Genomic DNA, 26,711 nt, shown 5'->3' on the forward strand with positions numbered 1-26,711 from the left:
TTGATCCTCCAGTATTAAAATGAGTATGTGTGTGTTACATTTGATAACAAAAAATATATGTCTTACAAGTTTTTTTTTACCTTGTAAGTTGTTAGAGAGAAAAAGACTTGGCACAGTGTATTTTATTATTATGAAGTTCTTCTCAGCAAAACAGGAGCATTAATCCTCTGCTTCTGTCAGTTTCTCTTCTTCCATTTTTGGCCTCCCCAATCTGAATTACAAACAAATCCTGTGCACCTCTCTCAGCTTTTATTTTATCACTTCTTGTTTGAGTTTATGCAGAATTCCTCCTCAAGCTGTCTGCTGCTTTCATTTCATCCTTCCACATATCTGCAGCTTTTTTGGGGCCAGAATGAGGCTTTTCTTCATTTCCAAGCTCCCACCTGCTAGAGATTTTTGTAAGCCCAGTATGAGGGTGAGGGTGGATTTCTGTTATTTTACACAGTGATCTGTGTCTTCAGGAAATGTCCAGTCAAGGCCATTGAAATTGAGTGGAGTTAATGCTGGGTAATTCATGCCGATTTCACGTTGCACACGGTGCCCCATTTTCATCTTTTACGCCCAATGGAAGGCAAAGGAAATATAAAGAGTAGTGAGTTAAATAAATCTTTGAGGGGTGCCTCGGCAATGTTTTCTTCTCCTTCAACATTCAGCTCTACAGTCAGCCTCAGTCTCAAACCTTCATTTTCTTCAGCATGTGTAAAAGCCACAAAAATTGGCTCTCCAGAAGTGACAGGCCCCTCACAATGTAACTAGTGTGCAAGCGTGATTAAGTGTTTGATTGGTGTTTTGGAGCTGCCAAAGTGAAGTGACTCTCTGTTCACTACCCCACCTCCTATTGTAGAGGCTCTAACACAGGAACACTAAAGCTGACAGTCTCATGTTAAACTGGCCTGGTTTGGCTAGAAAGACCACAGGGTTTGCTTCTCGTAATTACCCACATTCTTTGGCTGCTCACCTAAAATGTTTTCTGTGAATTGTTGAAGTAGAGCTGTTTTTATAGATGCACAATATCGATGCCGATAGATTCCAGTTAATTTTTCAATTTTTGTCCCGGGTAGGGTTGTCACAAGAACCGATACTTCGGTACCACTTCGATGCCGACACGAAAAAAATAATTCGATACTTGCTTTTTTCTGGTAACGTCAGAACCGAATATACAACTTTTCACTCGGCGAGCCGTGTCGATTCCTGGCGGAACTGATGGGGGCAGTATACGCGTGTGAGCAGCACAGAGCAGTCAGCGGCGCTGAAGAAGGAAACCTGCCGTCTTAAGAAATGGCCTCAGCAAGTGAGAGTGAAAGCACAACACGTTGGCTCGTCGACAAGACAAGTACTAAGAGTCGCGTGTAGAAATATTTTGCATTCGAGGCGGATGAATACGGAGCAATTCTAGACTCAAACAAGCCGACATGCAAACAGTGCCTCAGAAGTTTTCAAACGAAAGGAGGAAGTACGTCAAACATGGCCAAACACCTCAAAGACAGGCACCCCGACTTGTTTAGAGAATTCAAGTTAGTTTCCGTTTACTATCACTGTTGTGTCATGTCATACGTTAACCCGAATATGCCTACGTTCCGTCATTTGGGCATGAGAGTCAGCTGGGGCGCAGGCTTCTACTCTCGCTCAGTCGCTCACTCATGTAGATGTTTAACGTAATGTAACGGTACGGTCTGCGTCATTTTACGTAAGGTGACATGATGAGATACTGTCTGACAGTCTCTTACCTTATGTTATTTAAACTAAAAGTACCTTTTGGCAGTTGGCAGCAGGTACTGCAATTTAAATTCTGTGCAAAAAGATGTTGAAGCACAGTGGTGTTAAATACTTGACAGTTTGAAGCAGTTTTCAATAAATTAGTGAATTTAAAAGTAAATGGGTTCTGTTGTTTTTTTTTAAATTGTGGTATCGAATTAGTATCGAGAATCGTGGAAATTCACAGGTATTGGTATCGACTACTGAAATTCTGGTATCGTGACAACCCTAGTCCCGGGTAATTGCTGAGAACATCAAGTCTCTCATATTATTATACCTACTCTCATCATAGTGGCCCACTGGCAGTTGCAGACATATAATTCTTTCCAAAATGTTCACATTCAATGAGCAAAATAAGAAAACTATAAGTAAGTGTTCAACGATGCATGCACATAAACAAAGCATCAATTAAACGGCCTGCCATATCACAATTTTAAAGCCTTTGTTGGCTAATACAGATGAAAAAGATTAACGACACTGCATCAGCCAGGTACACTTACAAGTTTGTACAAAACAACAGTATAAGGAGCAACCATTAAATAGGAGAAGTCGCATCAAAATCAGTGCTTTTACAGGAGGGATGCAATAGCACAGAGCGTCTCACACAAGCATGTGTGATTGACAATAGACCGGAGGGGTAGAGTGAGGGCAGATTTTCCTCTTGTGAATTGATCCCAGATGGCGTTATTCTCTCAGACAGAAAAAAAACCTAAATAAAATGCTAAAATGGCTAGCCCAAGTAAAATCTATGCGTGGGGAAATACTGAAATATTGATCATCACCCAAGATGATGTCTTCAAATGTCCTGTTTTTTCCACAACCCAAAGATATTTGGTTTATTGTCGTAGAGGAGTAAAGAAAGCAGAAAAGATTCAGAAAGCTGAAATCAGAGACTTTGTTTTTTCCTTAAAAAATTACTTGAACCGATTAATCGGTTATCAAAATAGTTTGCAATTAATTTAATAGTTCACAATTTATCTTATAATCTTTGCAGTTTTATCGTGCATCCCTAGCTATTTTAGCAGGACGCTTTGGAGTCCTGAGAAAACTCCTGTCATCTGTCAGCACTGCCATCCTAACTTAAACCTTCCTGGTGGGAAAGCTAGCTCTTACAGGGGTTTTTATAAACCTGCATGAAACCCTAAAGTCACACTAATGCTAGTTCATTTAATCTCCGTACAATAGTTAGAGTATATTCTTTTCATCAGAACATCAGTGGGAGAAAATCTAGTGTAAATCTTGGCTTTAGCACACAACCCAGCACACAACATTAAGACTGCTACAGTGCATGTGAGTTGGGGTTCAGCAATGAAATAAAGAGCTTGGAGGCAAGCCAATTAACAGCTGCAATTAAGCAGCATCGCAAAGTTCAGCAGGAGGACGGCAATATCATTTAGAGAGACATAACCATTGTCAATCTATTCTCCGAGTTAAGTATCCCCATGATAACTATTTCACTCTCTCAGCCTGCACCACGTCTGTCAATTATTTAGTTTGATGTGTTTTGTTATGTGTCCTTGTTCTCCTGTGTATGTAAGAGAAACACTTAGTGCTACAACAACAGATTCAGGCATTATGTTTTGAAGCAAAATGCAATACGTTAATAAAAGGGTCATGGTGTAATTAGCAATTTCCTTGCCACGCCTAGCTTCTTAGTCTGATGAGTACTTCCAATGGGGGATTTCAGTTGTTCAGGCAAACGTAGATAAAGGGAGACTTTGTATTATTCTGCGGCTAATGTCCTCTGATGAGTTAGAGTGGTTCTATTAAGCAGAACCGTGTCCTCTGTTTAAATATCATTAAAAGGTAGTCAGAGGACGACTTCAGACTGGATGATGAAGTAAGGAGATATTCTAAAACAGGATGAGTTTCAGCCAGGCAGGATATTTTCAGGCCAGTGAGAGGTGCAGTGCTGTAAACTTGATTTGAGCAGACTGATGGATTGTATCAATACAGCTGACATAAACATATGATTACCAAAGCAGAGCACGAAGAACCACAGCACTCGAGACTGGAAGAGATAGTGGGAAAATTAAAATAAGATGGAACATTTAACTCTTTTCTGCTCTTCATCTTGCCAATTCACTGTTTCGTTCAAGCTCAGATTTGTTTGGTGACACTGCCAAGAGAAAAACACTCTGCCTGTCTGATTGTATAATTCTCATAGTGTCAGCACTGCGTTTTACTATTTCATAGGATGCCTTGAAGGATGCCCTTGAATAAGCAATTGAAACAGGTTGTCTTTTTGTTTTGTTGAAACAAAAGGCTGCAGATACCAGTAAGCAGGAAATTATCCGTTGGGATTCTGTGTGAATGTGTTTGTGGGGGGAAAAAAACAGATGCTTGTTTGAAGATGCACTGAAGTGAACATGGTGTGATCCATAGGTGCTACAAAGGAAGAAGCTCAAAACAATATCACGCTATTATTGTTGCAGACCATGACATTTCACTATCTAAGCTAATTCTGCTGTTGTTCAAAAGGCAGGAACTGTGAGGTATTTACGTATGTGTGAACCCTCTTTTGCTGTTAGTGCTGTAGTATTTAGAGGCTTCAACAACCAACAGGGAGACTGGGATATCAATGCACAGTTGTCAGTTGTCTCCTTTTTGAGCTACGATGATTGCAGGGCATGAAATGATAACCCTCCCAGCTCCCAACTTGCATGCAAAAGCCTGTTTGTAGAACTGCATTGTTGTTGTCGCAGGTTTCATGCCTTAAAATGTGGCCTGTGATTGGGACAGCTGTGAGTTGAGCTGGCACACTGGAAGACATTGTCTTTGAGGTGCAAAACTGTTTTATTTCCATTACAAAGTATGGAGAATAGATAACTGTCACCAAGTAAATACCTCCCATTATGATCAAACCATTACAACTGTCGCTATTAATGTTAGCACAGGTATGATTATTTATGAGATCAGCTCTCATCCAAGAAGAAATTGGCTTATCTTTGTAAGAGCTCTCATCAGGTACTTCAGTAGACTGAACTGACGTGTGTTCATTTAGATTCTGTTACTCTTGATTCAGAAACATTAGTTTCTACAAGTGCTGTGTATTGAGACAAAAGGGAATGTCTGATTTTTTTTGCAGTTGCTTTAAGTTGTTGTTAACCTTCCTGTTTTCAGCACCGTATCATTTTATAATTTATTATATAGTTGCTCAGTTCTCTGCTACATACTGTAAATTGTTGTTTCTCATTGTACATTAATAAATCAGTGGGTTTCCCCTAATTGTGTCCATTAACAATGCTACGCTCTACAAAAAGAAATTTGCATACAAGCTGTACACGTGTTACATTTTTGGTGATAAACTGCCTCTTTGAATTAACACACACCCTGTTTTAGCCTCCATGCTCGTAAGCAGAAAAGGAGATGCCTACGTGGAAATTTTGATGAAGGTTCTCAGTCATCCAGGTCATGACAATTCTAAGTGCTGTATCGAGGCATACTTTGTGGAAATTTTGTTATTCTTTTTCTACCATGGCAACATGAATAATATGGAGTATCTCTTCCGGACTTGAGATTGAATTTCTCCAGCCTGATTGCTGTTGGTGCTCTCGGGAGGTCTGTGACATAAACGGAGTAGTTGAGGAGTCGGGGCTCACTTCACACATCACCTCAACACTTACACCACTGTGATCAAATAGACGCTGGTGGGAATGGATCTTCTTAAGTGCCGGTTAAGTGCATTTTACTAAGGAAGTAAGAGAAGTTAAAATACATTTAGTGTTAAAAAAGACAATGCACTCTTCCTTAATGCAATGTTCTGCACTTAAGCTACATAGAGTCTAACTCTGAGTGTGTATACCTTGCCCTGGCTATCAAAGGCAAGGCCCTCATTTCCACACTTCTATTTTCTGAAAAGAGAAAGCAGTGATATGTAAGGAAGTCGATTGAGAGACCACACTTCAGTAGCTGAGGATCTCCAATTTAATGCTGTCCTGGCTCTTCCGTCTGGAGAAATCCCAGCCATGTTATTTTGGATATAGTGAGGGGAACTGTCTGGCTGCCTGGCGGGTACCTAGCTGCGGGTAGTGGACTGTGAAGGCCCAAAGGAGCCATGCGGGTCTTTACCATACCAGCAGGCCTGATCACCAGTAAGGAGGAGGCTGCATTAACGCAAGGCTGATAAATCCAGAAATGTGACTGGATAAATCCATAATATGCAGCTGCTGGCCCAAATCCTGCCAGAGCTCCGCAGTGACACATGGGCCCTGTGAAGTTTGCAGATAACCCATTTCATCTCAACTAGAAAATGATGGTGCCTCTTCAAAGTTGGCACACATGCGCAGGGTTGGATATCAGCTGAGATATCTTGCTGGGTCATATAACATTTTGCATATTAAAACTATATTTTTTCCAGTCAATAACATTTAATTTAGAAAATGTGGCTTCATAGCTTTATCTCTGTATGGATTATTTTAGCATGCATTAGTCATCTGATATACTGTAAATGTCTCATGTATTATTAGTGTTCTGTAGGATAGCCTCAGGCCTGTGAGCAATGAGGTGCAAAGAGATGTCAAGACATAGATTAACATATGTGAGAAATGCTCCTGTCAACATTTACGTATAGTTAACTATTTCAATTTGTGTATTTTGAGCATTTATCTGGATTTTCCAGTATTTTCCTTGCTGGACTCTAACCCTACCTTATTCAAGGAGAATTCAAGTATTTTTAATGCCGGGCCCTATGTTTACATATTTTAGTGTGTAAATGACTAATATGCATGAAAAGTTTTAGAATTTCTAGATCTTACACAATTGATAAGTTATTTGCCACTATTTAAATTGTTCATTATTATTATTATTATTATTATTATTATTATTATTATTGTTGTTATTATTTCAAAATGTTTAATCGGTTTGAGTAATAAAAAAAAAAAAATCGAGAAAACAACAATGGCAGATTAATCAACAATGAAAATAGATCTCCTCAGCTGGCAGCCACGACACAGCCTTGTTAGATGTGAAAATATTCTTGCTCTACAATGTTTCCCCCGCTGCTTCTTTGATGCCTGACCTCTCTCTCACTCCTTTTATGATATTTTCACAACTATCTGTGTGTATTAAGGTTGTTTTTTTTCCGACCAAACCAGAGCTGGTAATTGTTGGAACAGTGGAAAGACGAACCAAGATGGTTTTGGTGAATTTTATTTTGCGTCTGTCATTTTTAGTTGTGTTTTACTATAATACAATTATTTTTTTTGTCAGTGGAGTCAATATAGCATCTGTGTGTGGTTAAACACAAATGATTGTATCTTTGTAGGGCTCCTTTCCATAATGTTGTCAGACACCAGTCAGTGGAAAAACATTTAGTGGATGTAACTTTGATGGTCAAAGGTGCCCTCAAGCATTACTTTGCAGCCAATGCAGCCCATGTCCCAATTGTCAGCTGAGGCTATCTGCTGGACCTATTCTATTTTTCTTTTGTACCTTTTTGTCATTAACACAATAAACTATGTAAACACAGAGAACAGGTTTAAAAATACCTGGATTTCTCTTCAATATCATGTGAAACTCAGATTCACCTTTTCCAAACGTTCTAAATTGAACAATAATTCTACTGTAAAATGTGTCTGAAATATAATTGAACAAATGAACCACTGAATGTGTTGTTTTTTCAGAGATTGTACTTGTGGTTTCTCAAAAACCACAGCCATTATTCTCTTGCGACAACCACAGTGCGGTTGTGATTAAAATAGTGGGAAGGGATCGAAACAACTTCATCTAATGAACCCTGCTGTCATCACTGCCCCCTTGCATTGTGCCTTCAGAGTCATTGCAGTAAATTCTTTCTCGTTCACGTTAATAGGCTTTGTCTTCAGTGTTCAAAACAATTATTAAGTAACGCTTCAATCGTTAGAAAGTTGTTTTCTGTGTCTAACATTGATGGCATTGACTTTCCCTTGGTGTCGACTTCAGAAAGAATACAAACTTGCACTTTGCGGAGCCCACCTACAGCTTTATTTTCTTGTAATTTCTCAAAGCTCCCTTCTCAGGATAGGGGGTTGAGCAGATGCAGGTAGATGTATATTTATGAGGGGGATGTGTATTTCAGGGAGAAGCAGTGTTGTGAAAGGTGACCTTGTTAGATAAAAGGAGGGCTCGGAAGCCAAATGATGAAAGAGAATGGGATCATCCTGGGCTCATTAATGTGGATTTGAAGGTCAGGTAATTATAACAATAGACGTGTGGGCTGGCTTTGGCATCTGGTATTGTTGCTTTGTTATGAAGGTGACAAGCCTGCGGAGGAAAGGGATTAATCACTGTGACACCAGCGTGTTGTCACATTGATACATTCAGACATCATAACACTACTGCTGTAGTTCTGAAAAGAGTCTCCAAAAACAACATAATTTCAACCATCAATGGTAGATGACAAGTAGTGCTAAAAATATGTACAGGTTTAAGAAGCTACCCACGGTCGCCTGATATCGTAATGAGCATTTCACAATAAAATCCAACCCAAAATAGAATTCACATCATTGTTATTACTGTGATTATGAAAAGTGAAGTCTTAGGTTTTGACATGCTGCTTCACACAAAAACAAATCCGCATTGCTGAGGTTGGTATGGTAACACATGAACCGTTGTATGCAGAAGTGAAGGTAACCAAGAAATCCCACAGCCGTTGACTGCCTGTTTGAGCAAGATGAGCTTGTAATAGCTTGAGCTGAAAATAATAAAGCCCAAAGTTCAGGCCACAATCCAACTTAATGGGAATTTTGTTTGTGCTGAACGCTGACACAGTATCAATACACATGAGAAATGAGACCTGCTTTATGTTACCTGTGCCAAATCAATTTAATATAACAACCCAATGAATGGCAAACGAGGTCTGCAACAAGCTCCTCCTAAAATTTTACAAAGCAGAAAAACCCTGTAACTTACTGTAAGCTGGCGTGGAAGACAGGGGATTTAAGGCTGGCAGTATTAAATTGAATTTGGTGTTTTTTATGAAATAGCTTGTGTGTCACAGCAGGGGCAGACACAACTTGCTCATGTTTCATAACAAGTAGTGCTGCACAATATAGTTAAAACTCATATAGTGATTATTTTGACAGTATTATAATTTTGATATGATTCAAGATTAGTAGGACTGATCAGTTTTGCACCACAATTTACATTTTCATTGAACCCCATCACAATCATGATGATTTGACATCTGTTGGTGTTTGTACCAAAGAAGCATGTTTTCTTACATCTGCAGAATAAGATTTGTTGGCCAGGGCATCTCTGTAGCTCTACAGTACGTATTTATAAATCTGTTTTGTCACACATTTTATCAGAAAATTGCAGCTTGTGCAATTTGGACATGCACTTAGCTTTTTGGCGATTTTGATAATATTTTGATAATATTTTGATTATTTTTGCAGCCCTAACGAAAAGTTAACATAGTATCTGCAGAGTTTAATTGGATATAACTGTGATGGTTTTAATCTAAGGCCAAATAAAGTGCGTCTTTTTGGTTGCAAACTTACAGTGTGCTGAAATGCCAAATTCTGTTTGTTAGGGGAAGTCTTTAAGATTGATATGTTCACACTAAATTGATGTACACAATCTTCACATCAATATTTGTCTTGTCTATCTCATTGTTTTCGGCATTCTCCTCACCAACCAAACCTGAAACTTCAGGCAAGTCAAAGTCTGTTTAATATTTCAGTAAATACTTTGACATGCCAGTACTGAGACAATGCTCCAATAGTAACTTGTCCATATTGCACACTCTTGTATGGAACAGAACCTCGCTTTCTTGTTTCAGCCACAGTTGCATCATTTTGACACCACAGCATTTTATTGCACATGAAGCATGAGCCAAGCTTTAGGCCTTTTTTGTGTGTGTGTGTGAATGTGCTGCTGGGATCTTGCCACCTCCACCACAAGTTTGTCTGGCTCAGTCAGGCTCCTCAGGGATCACTAGAAGCTATGAAGAACAAAAATGCCAACCAGTATTATCAGGCGAGGCAGCATGTGTGGTGTAGCATGCATTTTTAATGTGCCACAAATACGAAATACCACTGTTGCCTCTGCTCTCTCATCCCACAACTGGTGGCTCGTTTAAGTTTTATTTCTATTTGTGCGAATTTGGGCAGCCACTAAAAGAAAAAGAGTCCTCATCATTAAAGGTTAGAGTTTCCTCTGTTCAAAACAGAGCTCTACAGACATGGCATGAGATGCTCTAGATATTAAATCCTACTCTAAATATTTGCAGTTGTGTTGGCTTGCGCATGTGTGTACTTGTGCATGTGATTGTATGTATCTATAGGCCCAGTGGCAGTGCCTGTAGGGGAGGCTGCTGGGGTGGAAACGTGTCTGTGTGTGGTGCGGCACATTATTTCACTCAAAAAACACTGCTAAGGTCCTTCACTCCACTGCCTCTTCGAACATCGACGTGTCACAGCTGACATGTTAGACATCAGAGCACTATGAGGAAGAACATCTAATGAGCATCTAAGTGTCAAGAGTCTACAGATGATCGTCCTTTTGTTTTCTCTGAACTATTTCCTCCACTATTGTAGGCCATCCATTTGTAGTTCATTGTGGTGTAGATGCTAATTGTGCCTGTCAAATTAGCTGTGAATATGATTTCTAATTAAAGCGGAAGAATGGAGACAAAAGTGATGTGACTCGCGGTTACAAAGAGCAGCTCTATTGACCTAGTTTGTGCTTTTATCTGGGACAGTTTGTGTGTTTTCAATCACATTTGCTATAATCAGAATTCCTCTCTTGTGGACAGGTGAGACACGCTTCAAAAGCAGCAGCAGCGAGTGATCTTGAAATCTGCTGATATCAAGCAGTATACAGTCACTATAGAACATAGCAAAGATCGGCCCTGTCACAGTTCATTTGACTCATATTTACTGGAAATCCTGCTAAAATGCCTGTAAGATTTGCAGACATTGATAGGCCGGTAACATTATATTGCAGTCTGCGGCCTGGTTGAAAAATTGCAGAATTTTTTTTCTTTTTTTCCTATCTATTTGCAACAGAGCAGGCAACCAGATCCATAAAACTTTTTTTATTCGTTTCTGTAGCCCACCTTTTATCCCAGAGTCACAGCATAGTACACTATTAACCTCTGAGCTTTTTGAGAAGCATGTGAGAGGCTGCTAAGGATAAGGTGACTGTGCATCCGATGGAGCATATTTAAAGGGTTCAGTTGAGGTGGCAGAGACCAGAAGGTAGACAGTGGATCTGTTTACTGCCTTGAGGTTTTGTGGTTATGCACTAGCACTTCCCATTTAACTGCATGATCTAGGGCTCTGCTGACGACACACCACACACAAAGCTCAGATCCACGCCTCACTGCCCTCCGCACACACAGGACTCACACACTGAAGTGCACTGAAGCCATTTTTATGAATGCTCTGCAAATATATGGACACACTGAGACAGGGAGGTGGTTTCACCATTCCTTTTCACAGTGTTTGTGTCTGTGCCGGCTTCCTGACGCAGTGCCACAATCCATAAACCGCGCCTGTCACACTCTCCGGCTGGGGTTCTGTTATCAATATTTTCCTGGTGTGAAAATACACAGCAGCGGCCCCACTGTATTGTCATTGGCTGAGGGATAAATGAGGTTGCTGTGAGGGCTAGGAGTTCAAAGGGCAGACAGGAAGTGGGTGCTCCCACGATGACAGTTCAGGCATGTGTTTGATGGGCCAGCCTAATGCCGTGGACCAGCAGTTCCTAATGACCTGCCATCTACAGGCAGTCTGGGGAGCCCTTCCACTGAGATTTATGACCCTTGTTGTGGTTACTACTGGGACGACTCGCAGCAGCACTCCTGACAAACTCCAACTCCTGTGGCTTCACTCTTTCTTCTCATTAACTGGGTCATTGCAAACCTTCAAGGTTTATCTTTACTGCTACAAGACATACTCAGGTTCTCTGAAATATGAAAGCTCAAAGATCAGAGTGTTTTGTCTGATGTGATGGGATCCTTGTTGAATTGCAACAGTCAGTCATTTAACCAGTTAGTTGGTGCAAAGAAAATTAATTGCCAACAATTTTGATAATGGATTAATAGTTTCATTTTAGAAGCAAAAGTGTCAAACATTTACTTGTTCCAGCATCTTAAATTGAAGTATTTCTTGCTTTTCTTTGTCTCTTATAATAGTAAATGAAGGTTTTTGAACTGTTGGATGGACAAAATAATCAGTTTGCAGATGTAACGTTGGGCTCTGGGGAATTGTGATTAGCATTTTTCAGTATTTTTTCACATGGACTAAACAATTAATTGCGAAAATATTCAGCAGATTGTTCAATATTGTTTGTTGCAGCCCTAGATCCTTGTAGTTGTTTCAGAAATGGAGTTGTATGTCTGCTCTGTCCTTGACGAGAAATTGATTCCAACAAACTCTCAAGGGGGCACACACCAGCGGACACTGAAACGAATGGCAAAGTCAGAAACCCATTAAACATGCATTCAAAGAGACAACTCCACATGTACGCTGCACTGTAGAAGAAACAGATAATGGTCTTCTGATAATACTAATTGTTGGCTCTCCCACTGCCTCCCTAAAGGCAGAAATGTGTTGATCCACCACACGATAGCCAGACTGAGCCCAGGGCAGGCACAAACAGCAAGGAGAGCTAGTTTATAATTAATACACACACTATAAAATATGCATTATGGGGTGGATGTGGCCAAATATGGATTTGTGCTTTGATTTTCACTCAGGATAATTGAAGCACTTCTCAGGCGAGTCATACTGAATAAGGGACAAGCTTGCAGCCATTGGTGCCAACAGTGTAGGGCTGCTCTGTGTGCAGCTGTAGGTTAGCTTCTCTACCAGCTGTTTCTTATTTGTCTCATGCTTGAAGACGAATTGTTAAAGCAAGTGCCCATCCGTTTTAGGATTTTAATGTCTCCCTTGATATGATCACTGTGGGCTGAGCACACTGACTTCGTAGGTTACAGATTTGTTGTGTGCACAAGCAGCACTGTGTGCTCAAAGATAAACGGCCAAAACATGGTTCATGACATTCTGATCATTAAAAGGAGAGGATACAGGGAGAAGGGAAATGAAAAGGCATAAAGCAGCATTTTTTACCCCTCCCTACTTCCATATTTATCAAACCCACTGCAGAGATATGATGGCTGTCGAACGCTCTTCATCTCCCAGTGGGCTGTTGCCGTGATCACACCAAGTCACATGTGGTTAGAAAGCATCTAACATCTCAACCCACAGACTACCCCGTTCACTACTACCACTACCCCAACTCACACACATACACTCACACACAGGGGAGTTGTGTCAGACTGATTAGCAACCACATCTCCAATCTCTGATTAGGTGGAGTAAATGAAGCACCCCCCTCAGGTATGCATTTCCATAATGTCAGGTAATTAAACCCCAGTGTTTTAATAGCTCAGGAATAGGAAGACTCCCCAGGAGACTAGACAATGATGATAGACTTTGCTGAAAACTAGCATACTATTAGCTTGCGCTTAACTGGCACTGAAACTATTACTTTCATTGTACTGATAATAGATAAACAACAACAATGCTTAACACATTCAGATCATAAGAATTACATTTTTACCCCTATACATTACTTATACCACACCTTAAAATCAAAGGTATCTCTGGTAATAAAGCCTTTACTTTTTTTCAACTACATCTGTCAACGCTTCTGAAAGATGAACAGAAAACTTCCTGTTTGGGAAATGCACATTTGAGTTGTGTGCTTGCTGTTGATAGCTGACAGATTCCAGAGCTAAACAAAGGCTGCGAGAGCACAAGCATCTTTTTCATCACAGAAAAACCTGGAGAGGTGCTATTGTAAACATGACAGTGGATTGTCAGTACATCCCTGTTTGAGTTGCTGTTTCTTGTGTGTGTATGTTATGCTCATACTGTATGCGTGCACAAACACACACATACATACACACACAACAAAAGCCCTTTGATGAGACAAATTCTGCAGTGGGAGAGCTTTCTTTGTCCCGGTGCCCACTCATATGTGTGGTGCTCAAATGAGAACAATGCAACGCCATAATGGTGCCACAGAAAGGTGTGGAAACCGAGTGGACCCCAGAAGTCCCCTTCTACATGTAATCAGGCGAAAAATAACAGGCACAGGACTGTGCTGTGATTTGACAGCCCTCCTCGACACCACATGTTCTTTATCTGTTGCTTGCGCATCAAAACGTTTTCGAGAAATAATAAGCTTTTAATGGGGTAGTGTTCACTGCTAATGATAGCCATTGCTGTAGCTGGAACTGAAGATCATTAAAGCCATGTTGCAGTGTATGATTTTTCAAATGCCCGCTGTATGAACTAAACTTCAAACACATAGGCTACCTACTTTCAGTAACACCCAAATTAACAGATGTAGTTTAAATCCCCTCTAATCTTTCTTCTCTCGTGTGCAACGGATGTGTCACACTGACAGAGCAAAATGAAAATAGGTTCATTTTTAATGATACACTCTCCACTGAGATAGCACTACCTTCTATTGAACCACCATACTACAGCTCATTTTGGAGATTCATATAAAAAATAAAAACACAACAGGGCTTGGTCTTCCCATGAGTGTTTGAAAATAAACTCTCTCAAGGCTGACAACAGAATTACAATGGGCTAAACTTTGCTCAGGGTTTGCTCCACCTATCTATGTCATACGTGAGAATGAAGTCTCACTCTTTAAGATCACACGTCTTGCACTGAAGAGCTCCTCTCAGCTCAAGTCCAACGATGGACTCATCCTGTGTGACATGTTTCCATGAAGAAACAACCTGACCGGCATTCTTGTTTGCCGTAGAGGCCAGCAGAAATCACACCATCAACATTTATATTTTTTCAGTGAAAATGAAATGCAAAAATGATCATTCTGTGCAATTGCAATATCTTTTAAAATATGATTTTTTTTTTTTGCATATCGTTTAGCCCTGAGCCAGACCCATGACCAAAGCCATGGTGAAATCTGAATCTCCCTATTACCATTGTCTCTAGGCCTCTGGTAGATGCTTTGACTGAACCACATGTTTTATTGAGCATAACCTCTGCCATGTTGCCAAGGAAGAAATCTGCTATAGTGTATATTGAAATTAGCTGCAGACAGAACTGCGTGTTTGTTGCCAACTTGCTAATTTACGTTTTGAAAAAAAAAAAACACTGCTTCACACAGTAATCACTTTTGTCTACTGGAGATGTGATAAACAAACTATTGGAAGGGTTTTTCTGTTACCTTTGGATGACTGTGGTTTTGTTTGAAACTACCATGAAAATGCAAAATGTATTGCCAGGTACAGCTATTCAAATGTGTGATTACAGGTTTTACTGAGCGAGTGATAAAAAAAATGTAACATAACCACATAATCATTCAAGCCAATTTCAGACTGCTCTTGGCACTTGATACCAACTGGCTTCCTTTAGAGGGCCGTGAAAATAAACTGAATGTTTTCATGAATCATTCTGATGTGTTGTCAAACTCAGTGAAATTTTTCAGTAGTAGCTCTGTCCATTAGATTATATAAATGAGTTTAAAATGCTCTATTTATTAAAAAAAAACACACCTGTGCAGTTAAAGAATTCAAACTTTTAATGTCAAAAATATTGCTGACTCATTTGAATGATCCTCATTTGCTTTATCTTTGAAGTTTACTGACTCATGTTTTTTTTTCTCTTTTCAGCAAACTCAAGTCTTCTGGGAGGTGGAGGAGGTGAGTAAACACATCTTTTTCATCACATCATCTCATTGTTTTTTCCTATGGTATTAAAGCAATTAAAGTTGTACTCATCAGATCCAGCATATTGGCACATCTACTGTATATTCTTCAGTGGGTTCATGGCAGACTTTAATATCTATTTCGCCTCGAGTGACTCTGTTAACTGTGGCTGAATATAAAGCCAAAACATTGCAGTGCAGTGCAGTTCAGTGCAACCTTGCACTCTGCCACACCAAGAGATGGTCATTACTTGAGCGGCCTGCCGAAGAACATTATCATCAAAGCGATGGGGGAAATCTGAGGCACCCGAGCGTAGTGTGGGAATAATGGGTTGGGAACCCCAGTAGAATGCTACTGCCCAATCCCACTGTTGTTCTTTTCTGAAATTTGACTTTTACTGTGACATGATTGAAATAATCATTCTTCACCACAGTAAGATGAGATTGGGGTAAGAATGCACCCAGTAGGATGTGGATTGTTAATTTTTGACTGAAGGGGGAATTTTTGATGATATGTGTGAGTAGTATGACAATGAAATAAGGTCACTGCTTCAGACTTATCTGTTTATCCATCTGTGTTGGCTGTCACTTTGAATGTGTCACCATCTCCTGACAGCCCTCGGTTGTACATGATGATCCCAACCAGAACAATAGACATTTGTTCATCTTAGGAATTATGAAATACAATAATAAAATAATATGAAATATAAATAAAATAGATCCATCAAACCCATAAAATTATAAATCAAATAGCAAGTAGCAATGAAATATACATCTCCAAAAACCAGCACTGCAACAACAAATAGACCATAAATCAATACAATTGTATTACTTAAAGCAATATTAGAGTGGGCGTGAATGCGTGCGTATAAAAGACTCGCTCCAGAGTTCAGTCCAATTGGTAAATAGTGCGTTTTGTTTTCCCCACAACCCCAAAACATTTGAGTCCGCTTGAGTGAGCTAGAATCTGTTGGCTCAACTCAACATGTCCTTGGTTTGGAGATATTTTAGTCTCGAAACCCAGAAAAGCAACTTGTAATGTGTGTAATGCCAACATTCCCAGGGATGGAGGATGTGCTGAATCGTATCGGTATCGACAGATTCAAATAATACAAGTGGATCGGAACTGAATAAAAGTGGATCGGTGCATCTGTAATCTATAAAATTGTTATTTATTGTTTGTGTTCTAGGTCTCTATCACAACTACTAATTTAGGAGTTTGTCTTTTGAAATTTTAGCTGCCTATAATGCACCTAATAAAGGTAAAGGAGACCTTGTTTTTTAAGGTCTAATTACAGTATGCCAAATATTCCCTGTTTATCCACTGAATGTGTGCATACATCCTGCATTAATTTAGCCATAGTTGTGTTTTTTGTACTCACAGAACTGGAAAATAGATAATGATGTGGGTGCCTTGTTAAAATGTTGTATTGTGTATAATTTTACCTGTCAAACTTTTCCTCCAATGTACATAGTCACTCTGTTTTGGAAATAGGTTTAACAAAAAACAGCATATTAGGACAGAATTAGAAACTTTGCAGGATGCCTTCTTTCTGAGTTTATTTATTTATTCTTGAGGATTTGAACACCTGGCATCAGATATGAGTCATCAGAGGAAAGGGAGGCGCACAAAGCAACATCAAAGCCACAGCATGGTTAACTGCTCATGCCGCATGGTGTCCATTAGAGTGTACACAGAGCTGTTGAAATCTTATTCACACCTAATCATCATACAGCCTTAAGTGGCCCTCATTCATCTTGTCTGATACATGGTTAAGACTACAAACTTTCCAGCCACTGTCGTGTAGCAGTGCGGCATCACAATCTGTAGAGCTGACATGGAGAGGTCCTCAGCGCGCAACCATCTGAAGAACTTCTGTGATTGAGATCAGAGGTCACGAACATGCGTCTCCGTAACCAAACCCAGGGTGCACTATCCTCCTGATTGATGTCTGTATCTGCTGCAGTCTACTCTCAGCATTCATTTGCTACTTACAGAGAAACAATAGAAGCAATTTTCTTTGCTATTATGTTTTCATTATTGTTATTTTGTGGCAAATCATCGTTTCACAGTTCTCAGAATCTCAGAACGCGCAGCCTTGTTGATCGATCCAGGTTCGTCTTCAACTAATAACTGGCGTCAGGGTATTAGAGATCGCTCCGTCTCAACACATAAGCAGCAAAAAATGAACCGTGAGTGTCAACACCGGAACGTGAGATCTTATTCGTCAATTAATGTCATACTTTGCAAGAAAACATTTCAGTTGATTGTGACCTGCAGCTGTGCTTATTAACTCCAGAGGAATTCTAATTGTAGCTGGTGCCATTTTTTGAGAGCAAAACCTCCTTTCATTCTTAATTGACTTCCAGCGATGCTATTCCTGCCGAGTTACTGGCACAAGATACAAGGTCAATTAACTGTAAAATGCAAAGGCTCACATTTTCTTCTGTTAATAATGACCACAACAAGTCTATGGTACATTGATATTTCTTGTGTGTGCATACTTGTGAAGCTTGTTTTGTTATTTTGGCCATGCTAAAAAAACGTGAAGATGATTCTTACCAGGGAGAGATTACCATTATCTACCAGAGAGCTGGAAAAGTTATTTTTTCCCCCAAAACAAACCTCTACAGCGTTTGTCTTTTATCTGCACGGGGCCAAGAGGGGTTTTTATCTTCCAGTGTCTTTATCACTAGAAGGTGGCTGCTAAACCTGCAAAACTGCTCTCTCTGTCCTCACCCTGGCCCTCCCTCTACCTCTATCATTTGGTGTGTGAAGACCTCCTGCCTTGGTGGCAGCGAGGATCGATGTGAGGAGGAGATGTGCTCTCATACAGGGCCGGCCTTATCTCCCAGCTGTCTTCTCAGGGCTTTGTAGAGGGGCGGCTTCACAACAGGATGATCCATCATGTTGGCCTCACGCACCTGAGCCATGTTTAGTTCCCACAGCTCTGGAGGTGAGCCTTCTGCCAGTATGTAAAAACTGGACGAAAGCTTTACTTTACGTATGAAAAGTTAGTTTAACACCTACACACTTTTAGAAGTTCTCCCAGCTTCATGTGGTTTTGAGGAATGTTCTGTTATTCTCCTATATGTGTAGGCATCTGTTGAGAGAAACGTTTCACCTATCTCTATATCTTATCATTAATTCATGTGTTATATGTGGTGACAGCAAAGCCTTTTCTGGTGATTGTTTTGTTTGCTTGCAGCCAGAAACACGTGAATAAGGTGGAAATAAGTGAAAATTAAGCCCTGGGTGAGAGTTGTCCTGTTCCCAAATAACACATTATTATATTCCTAGCATTAGTTATGGAGACTCCAGAATAGATTCTTATGCCCTGATGCTCTATTAAATCCTTAGAAATCACTGATGAGAATTCTCTCTGGGTTGCACGTCTTCAGTATTATGTACACAATGGGGTTAACCAAAATAGCACTGTTATCTACGGTAGACATGTTGGTCTCACTGGGATTCCATACGTACATAGAGGGAAATAACAATGATCTCTGATAATGGCACGCTAAATGAGGCCTCTGTGAATAGAGGGTAATTATGAATGGTACCAGGTTGCTCGTGTGATGTGTGTCACAGCATGGCTCGATGCTGGCACAGTCCCAAAAGAGCAGACCTAATGTAAACATCATGTTGTCTATCTCTCCTTTACCCCACCATTGACACACACACACAAACACAAGGATGCAAGCGCACACCGAGCCATGTAATGATACCATGAAGCCCTGTGTAGCCAGAGAGGGGGAGCTCCTCTCGCCTTTGATGTCTCCATCCAGGAGGGGAATTGGCTCATTAGCATTCTAACCAGAATCATTGGCCATTTAGCACTCGGCTTTAACTAGACCACCCAAACAAATCGTTCTTCTCAGGTTTGGGGCCTCCTTTTTCTGCTCCAAGTCAAGCAGCGGGACACATGCATGGTTGTTTTGTACGTCCTGACTGGAGCTAATTTGGCCACGGGCTGCTAGCGCTCGCTGAACTCACCAGCCTTTGTCATTGCTTACATAACATAGGCTGTAGTGGTGCCGTGTGCCCCCAGCTCTCCTCCCTCAGAAGTTTCCTAAACAGTAGTGTGACTCATTGCTAGTACTAACACATTCTAATATATGGGATTAATTATGCTTGCTGTGATTATGCCTGGCTGTGGTGGTGCTCATGTGGTTCTTTGCCCTCCTCTGCAGCTAAAGATGTCACCGGATGTAGACTCGCATTGACATGAAAAGCCAATGCTTAGTGGCACTGCTGAGAAAATGGTGTGCACACACAGCCCTGTAAATTACAAATCTAATTAACAGAGGGAGTATAATGTCCTAGCTGTGACCTTTGGGTGAAATGTGAGGACTTAAAATAAATGTATCCAACCACAGAAGCACAACATCAGCATTGCAATTTCAGCAGTACTAGAAGGTAACTGCAGGACCGGCTCTTAAGACAGAGCGCTCCAGCATGCTTAAGAGGAGAAAATGTATCCAGTTTCGGACATGTTTGGATAATCCTTTATCAAGATTCCTAAGTGCTTCACCGTGCTTATCTTTATCTCCATTCGTTATGCAAAGAGCTCTGTTTTCTTTTCCTGTCACCTCTAGGTGAACCATTATCCTCTGTCTGGGTCCTGCCCTAGGCTTGTTTATTGAGTAGATTGGAAGGGACTGGGCCATGGCTCTCTGTGCAGGGGGAGGGATATAGGCGGATATATAGAATGGTGTCATGTGACGGTTTGAGCTAGATGGCCTAATGTCCGTATTGCAAACCATCTCAGCACCCTGGGTGCCCCAGAACTCACCTATATGATTAATCACTCAAAGATAACGTATTATTCTCGTAACTCATAAATTGCACACTGTGCTTGACTGATGGTCCTTGGTCACAGATGGTAGTAACAGCCATTAGCATAACTTATGACAGAGATAGTGTATTTCCCTGTGGAGTAGCCTAAATAATGTAAAATGATAAATTGAATGCAAAGATTCCTCAGTCAGCGCGGTACCTTTGGGATTAACTTATCTGCTCATATTTAGTGGGCTGTTAGTTGCACTCTAGGTCCACCTCGTATTTGTGCTTTTTTAAGTGTGTTTGAGACAGCAGTGATATAAATGTATGTCTGTCCTCCTCTTCAGGATAAGCCCTGCTGTTAGGAACTATTTACGAGGCGAACTCGCAGCATTAAGACATTTGTATTCCCTTTCTTATTTATACCTCTCATTTCAGTAGCTTGTATTCAGGATGAGGTTTTGCATTTGTACTCTTCGTGCTTGCTTTAGCACCATCCAAATATGGGAGTGCCCTCTTGCATTGGCTTGAGCCAGTGATATTCATTTAAATAATTAAAATTAAAAAAATCCTTATTTGAATTGGCGTCATTGTTGCATATCCAGAGAAGTAATTTTGTAAATTGCACTTACTTAGCAAAATTGTTTAACAACTTTCTGACACACATTCCAAGTGTAATGCACTTCTTAGTGAGTTTAAACATTAACACTGCACTGTATGCGCCCACCCAAGTGTTACCTTGCTTTTATTAAATGCGTAACCCAGTTTAATGACTGAATAATTTACAAGGAAGCCAAATAGATATATTTATTGTTTGTTTTACAGGAAGAATATGAACAAGAATATCTGTAAAGATTAAAAAGTGCATTTCAGAATCAGAATCAGTATTGCTTTATTAGTCCCGCAAACGGGGAAATTTGTGTGCATTTGAAAAACCAAACAGAAATGTTTCATGACCTGGTGACTCAAGGTTATCCGCAGACCTTGTTGTGAGCAGTTTCATGTAGGAACTATTTTCTTTCTACCGAACTTCACCCACCAACCATATCACCGCGCAGAAGGAAGCATGCATCTACTCATGGATGAGAGGCAGTGCACGTTGTAAACGTTAATGTCGTCCTTCTCATCTGATGTGTAACGCTAACGTTAGCTAGCTTAGTTAGCTTAGTTAGCTATCCTGCACTTTTACTTCCACTCAGTGATAAGGAAAAAAATGTGATGAGAGAGAAAGATTGCTGTTGAGTTTCAATTGTATATTTTGTTGCTTTGAGTGCCACCAGCTGAGTACCATTTAGTTTGTTTGTATATATACAGTGTATGTATGTATATATATATATATATATATAAATATATATATATATATATATATAGGTGATGAAAAATGACTGTTACTATATATACAGTTATGTCAAGCACAGGGACATCGCAGTGGAACCATCAGTCATTATATGGAAAAATGATCATGTGAAAACTACCCCCATGCTGTCAGATCATTTCAGCCAATTATTACAGAGATGACGTCATTCAGAGGGCATTCCATTGAAATTAGCAGGACAAGGTCATGGTGTGGACTGCAGTCTGCGGCACCCAAATAGTGATGGAAATTGCATTTCAGCGTGAAAGCCCTCTCTAATGCCATCTCTGGCTCCCTCCTGCCACCGCAGAGAACAGTCACCATGAACACCCCCCTCCTCCTCCCCCTCCAATCAGCAATGATGGATGGACTAATTGATGCAGAATGATTGGGCCATTCATTTTAGCCCACAACAGTGGGTTCCATATTTAGGATTAGCTTTGCATTATAATTGGAAGGGAAGAAGAAATGGTTAGGGAGTCAATGAACACTAGAGAAATAGAAGAAAAGAGGGACGGCGGTAAGAGGAGTTATAAAAAAAATGTAGAGACAAGAGAAGGGAAAACACAGATATATGACGAGAGCGGTGGTAACGGGACTGGTCAGTTGTGTAATGCTAAGCTTATGAGACATAAGAAAGTGCTCCGAGGGATTTATGGAGAGGTGTGTATTTGAAAGTAAGAGCTAAGCGAGAGGGGCATATAGCCACCACGTGTCCTGGTATCCCTCTCTTAGCCTATGAATCATTCATCTCTGTCCCCATGTATAAATCAAGCTGCCGGCCGTCGCCCGCGGCAGTCATGTCATTAGCTAGTTGACGGCATCACTTGATCTCTGGCACTGCAGTGCGGGTGAGAGAAAGGGCCGAACTTAAAACAGCACACACATATCAGCATATCAAACTGTGTGGAGCTTTCTGTGTCTGGCTGTGGAGTAGTGAGCTTTGTGGAGCTAACCAGGACCACACAGAGACGTTTTCCCTCTGACACTCAGTCAGTTGCACTTTTCAAATTGACAGTTTGCTGGAAACTACTTTAGAGTGTGTACAATATATGTGTAGTGCAAAACTTTCAGAAAGTGTCTAATGCAATTTTATATTTTAGCTTGTCATTGATTGTTCTTGACGGCTGGATTTTCTTGCATGTGTTTAACATTTCTAATAATGCTATAATTTGAATGAATTAGTGATGATGCATATTCCAAGTACTTTTGATTTTTGAAAATATAAGCTGACTAAAAAGAGTATTAAAACATGCATTATTCAGCCTGTGTTAGCTTGCAGTGGGGGTAATTGGGGTTGTATCTCCAGTTGCACCAGATAATCTCAGTCCCTTTTTTCAGTATAATTTTCAGATTGACAGAGCTTTACTGCCTTTTCACCACTGAGGGGTCATTTGAGGTGGAGGACTTCACTCCTCTGGAATCTCCTGCATCATATATTGAACCAGGGGACTGAGAAAGTCGGGAGCCTTATCAGTTTGAAATGCTAGCTCTGCCAGCTGCAGCTCAAAACCTTGGGGCAGTAGCCAAGCCTTGAGGCAGCTGAGGCTAGGGAATCTCTGAGTGCTGTTTATATTTTGGTTTAGAGTCTTGGTAAAGTGTTTCAAATTATCATTAAACTATTGTATGAGCAATTCTTGCTGTTTTGAACATTGTGATATGCACATTGGTGCATGTTCCGAGTTTGCCTGCAAGAAAAAAACGCAAGCATTCAGTAGGAGGCCATCTTGACTTCTCAGAATCATTTAGTTGAAAATAAATATATGTGATATTGTAGTCGGGTCCTCTCCTTCCCTCAGGGTTGCTGCTGTAAACATATTGCAGCTGCTTGTTTTCCTTTGTGTTCGACCTCTGCAGCCTCTCTCTCTCTCTCTCTCTCTCTCTCTCTCTCTCTGTTTTGTGCTCTCTCGCTCTCTCTGAGGAAATGAAGGTGGCCTTTGACTTCAATCAGGGGACAGCAAGAGGGATATTCTGCAATCCCACAGCATATTGCGCCCCTTATGTATATTTCAACAACTTAGTAATTCAAATGCTTTCGTACAACAAAGGACTTGCACCCCAGTTTAAGGACCGCCTGCCTTATTCTGTCTCCCCTTGTTGTACATAAAGTGAGAAAAGCACCATAGGGCCTAGAGAAGAGGGCAAGAAAGTGTCAATTCAGTTCTCTTCCACATTGCATCACATGCGACCTCCCTGCCGCACCCCAAACTCCCCGCTGTGCACCAGCATTTCTGGGTCAGTTGTCGAGCTTTTAGACAACTCAAAGCATTACCAACCCCAGTGTCACAGCGCATTTGTGTCCTGCATGGCTTTATTGTGGCTGTTTTTGGGGGTAGATCCAGCACTCGGTCCGTCTATTTTCTTTTGCATGCGTTTGTCTGTGTGTATTACTTGTATGTGTCCGTGTGACTGTGTGTTTGCATGCCAGTGTGTCCGTCTGAATTTGCAAGTGTGTGTGAGTGTGTGTGTGAATCTTATTCTGGGATAACTGGATGCTGAGCTGTCTTGTCAGTTGACTCAGTGGTCAGTTTTGGTCCCGCTGCCCCCAGCAATGCAGGATGGAGTGATGAGATCTGACAGACGAGGACAGTTCTTAGCAGGGCCACTACCCATCCCACAGTCTCACCAATCACGGCAAGGCTACTACAAGGACATCACAGGAGACTCAGAGCTTAGCCACATGCTCACAAATGATTCAGACTCCGTTGACATGCTAATACAACAATCATATGAAACCCTATGATTTTCAAAAACGTTTATTCAGATTGCACGCTGGAGAAATCTTGCAAAGTATATATTAGAAAGACAGGAGGACACTTTCAATAACAGACTGATAGGATGAAAAGTAAACATAAATTGAGACACATTTGACCATTTAACAAATCCAGGTTTCTGATGTACAGCATCTGAGTACTGAGACAGAGCATTTTAGTATCAAAAGTGCTGGTTCTGTTTGCAATGCTTTAAAGTTTTCTAGAATTAAATTTTTGTAGAGCAGGGGCTCTCTACATGACATATTTTTTCTAACTCTTACAGTGGTGAAAGTAATTCAGGAGCCAGTGCAGATCAATGGAAGAAATTAGCAGGACATTGCCATTAAGTGGAACCATTAAATCAATAAGCAGCCACCAGGCCCGGCGGAATAACCTTGTTCTGACAGCATTTAGTTTGGACAAACTAATATGCATACAATTTTTATATAATGCTGTATGCAGAACAAAGACACACACATTATTGGTATGTTATTTTATTTTATTTCTGGGTGGGTTTCAGAATGGCACAGGATTATTGTCTTTTGGTTTCCAGCTGCAATTCTGACCATACTGTATGAGACCACACATAATGTGTGGGATGAAGCTAGCTGACTGTTAACACCGAATAGTTGTGGTGACACATGTTTAATTTAATCACAACAGTTACTAAATTACTCTTCATTTTGAGATGGAAATGTACCATGTACCATTCTGGTATGTTAACTACAGCTGACTCATGGCTCTTTGCAACAGCTGTACACGTGCACACTGCAGGGCTCTTGTGGCCTAAATGGTGTATGCCATAATTCCACAAACCACGCTGCTTAATAAAATCATATACTAACAAACACACAGAGAGCTGATTGCTCTCAAATACCTTATGTGTATAATAGCATTAGGGCGGTACATAGATCTGCGGTTTGAGTACAGCACACTGATAATAATGGGTCTTTGAACTAGCTGCGGGCGTAGAGGAAGGAGAATATTCATGTGAGCATCTCTAAAGAGCTGGTTGCTGTTGATTAGTGGCACTTCTTTGACACTTTCTATGCAGAGATTGACCTGCTATGGTGGCCTTTTGCCAACTAGTAACAAACTGTCAAGTTTTCTGCATCTCTCATGGGGCAGCCTAGTTAGCTTTGTCTGACAGGCCGCTTGCCTACAAGTGGGGTTTCTGCCCAGGGAGGGCAGAGCAAGCTCCAGAGGAAAGCTGTCATCTTTTTGTCAGACCACAGGGAAGACGAAGAGTTTGTCTCTCCCTCTCTTCCTCTTCCTCTTCCTCTGTCTGTCTGTCTGTCTGTCTGTCTCTCTCTCTCTCTCTCTCTCACACACACACACCCTCTATCTATCTTTCTCTCTGTGTCAGCCTGTTCCCCTGGTGCAGATCTTCACTTTCCCAGTGCCTGTTATGCTCTCCTCAGCCTGGCTGTGCAGAATAAACAGGCGAGTGTCAGAGGATGAAAACGCCAAGCGTCCCCCAGGAGCCAGGCCCGTCGTTGTGTTAACCCGCTCGCTGTTGCCTCCTGAGGGCCACAGCAGCAATCCCAGTGTGCTAGCTGAGAGTGACATCGAGACAGCCAGCTGGACTGAGGTGAAAGACGCTCCATGTGTCCTTCCTTAGGGAGAGATGAGCGTTTATACCGCAGGGATGATGCCCACCACTCCACCTAATCCTCTTTTCCCAGACACTTCATTATCACCCGCACACTGCTGCCACAGTATGTGTGTGCAGACGGATCTCTGAGGATAGCCACAGAATCTCATGTAAAGATTGAGAGGAAGGAGGATTGAAGAAGATGGAAAAAGGTGAGGAAAAATGAGGGAGGTGGAAGGTGGTATGAGGAATGACAGAGGGATACGCAGAGTAAAAACTGTGGTGGAGGTGGAGAACAGATGTCAGACGTAGTGGGTGGTAGTGAGAGGAAAACAGTTTGCGTAATGTCTTCTCATTTTCCTGTGAATATTCATGTATTTTCACTACAGAAGCAAGTCGCAGGCAGAACTGAAAAGGAGTCAGGGAAAGAAGAGGTCCTCTCTTCATCAAAGACCACACTTTGACAAACGTAATGCACAGACTGTTTTGCTGATTGACTGGGTCTCACTGCACCCGTCAGCATTCTGCTTTAGGAAAAAAAACAAAACTTTGTCATGTTTGTATTCCTTTAAAACAAATCACAGTAGTCTGAACCGAATATGCTGTCTATGTGCAGAATCATATGCATTTGAGTTTTCAGTTTTCACAACCCAATTAATATTGGCACGTGTTCCTTCCTGTGTTGCATGTGGCATGTGCAGAGGTGTCTGCTGGGAAGAAGATTTATTTCTGAGTGGGAGAGTGCAGCAAAGCTATTTGAGCCCACTGAAACATGTTGGCTCTCTACTGTGAGAC

At 40.9% G+C, this 26,711-nt stretch overlaps 1 protein-coding gene across 3 annotated transcripts in view; it reads left to right on the forward strand.

The window, feature by feature from the left end:
* The window catches only part of macrod2 (mono-ADP ribosylhydrolase 2), a 427,221-nt gene that overhangs the window by 114,901 nt on the left and 285,609 nt on the right, over positions 1-26,711 (forward strand). For all 3 annotated transcript variants that reach the window (XM_084376185.1, XM_084376184.1, XM_084376183.1), the window contains exon 4: positions 15,398-15,427. In XM_084376185.1, the coding sequence (XP_084232311.1) occupies positions 15,398-15,427 (30 nt within the window). The remainder of the gene's footprint in view (positions 1-15,397; positions 15,428-26,711) is intronic.

The sequence above is a fragment of the Pagrus pagrus genome (genome assembly GCF_965226575.1).
Source record: "Pagrus pagrus genome assembly, chromosome: 15".
NCBI classification, from domain to species: domain Eukaryota; kingdom Metazoa; phylum Chordata; class Actinopteri; order Spariformes; family Sparidae; genus Pagrus; species Pagrus pagrus.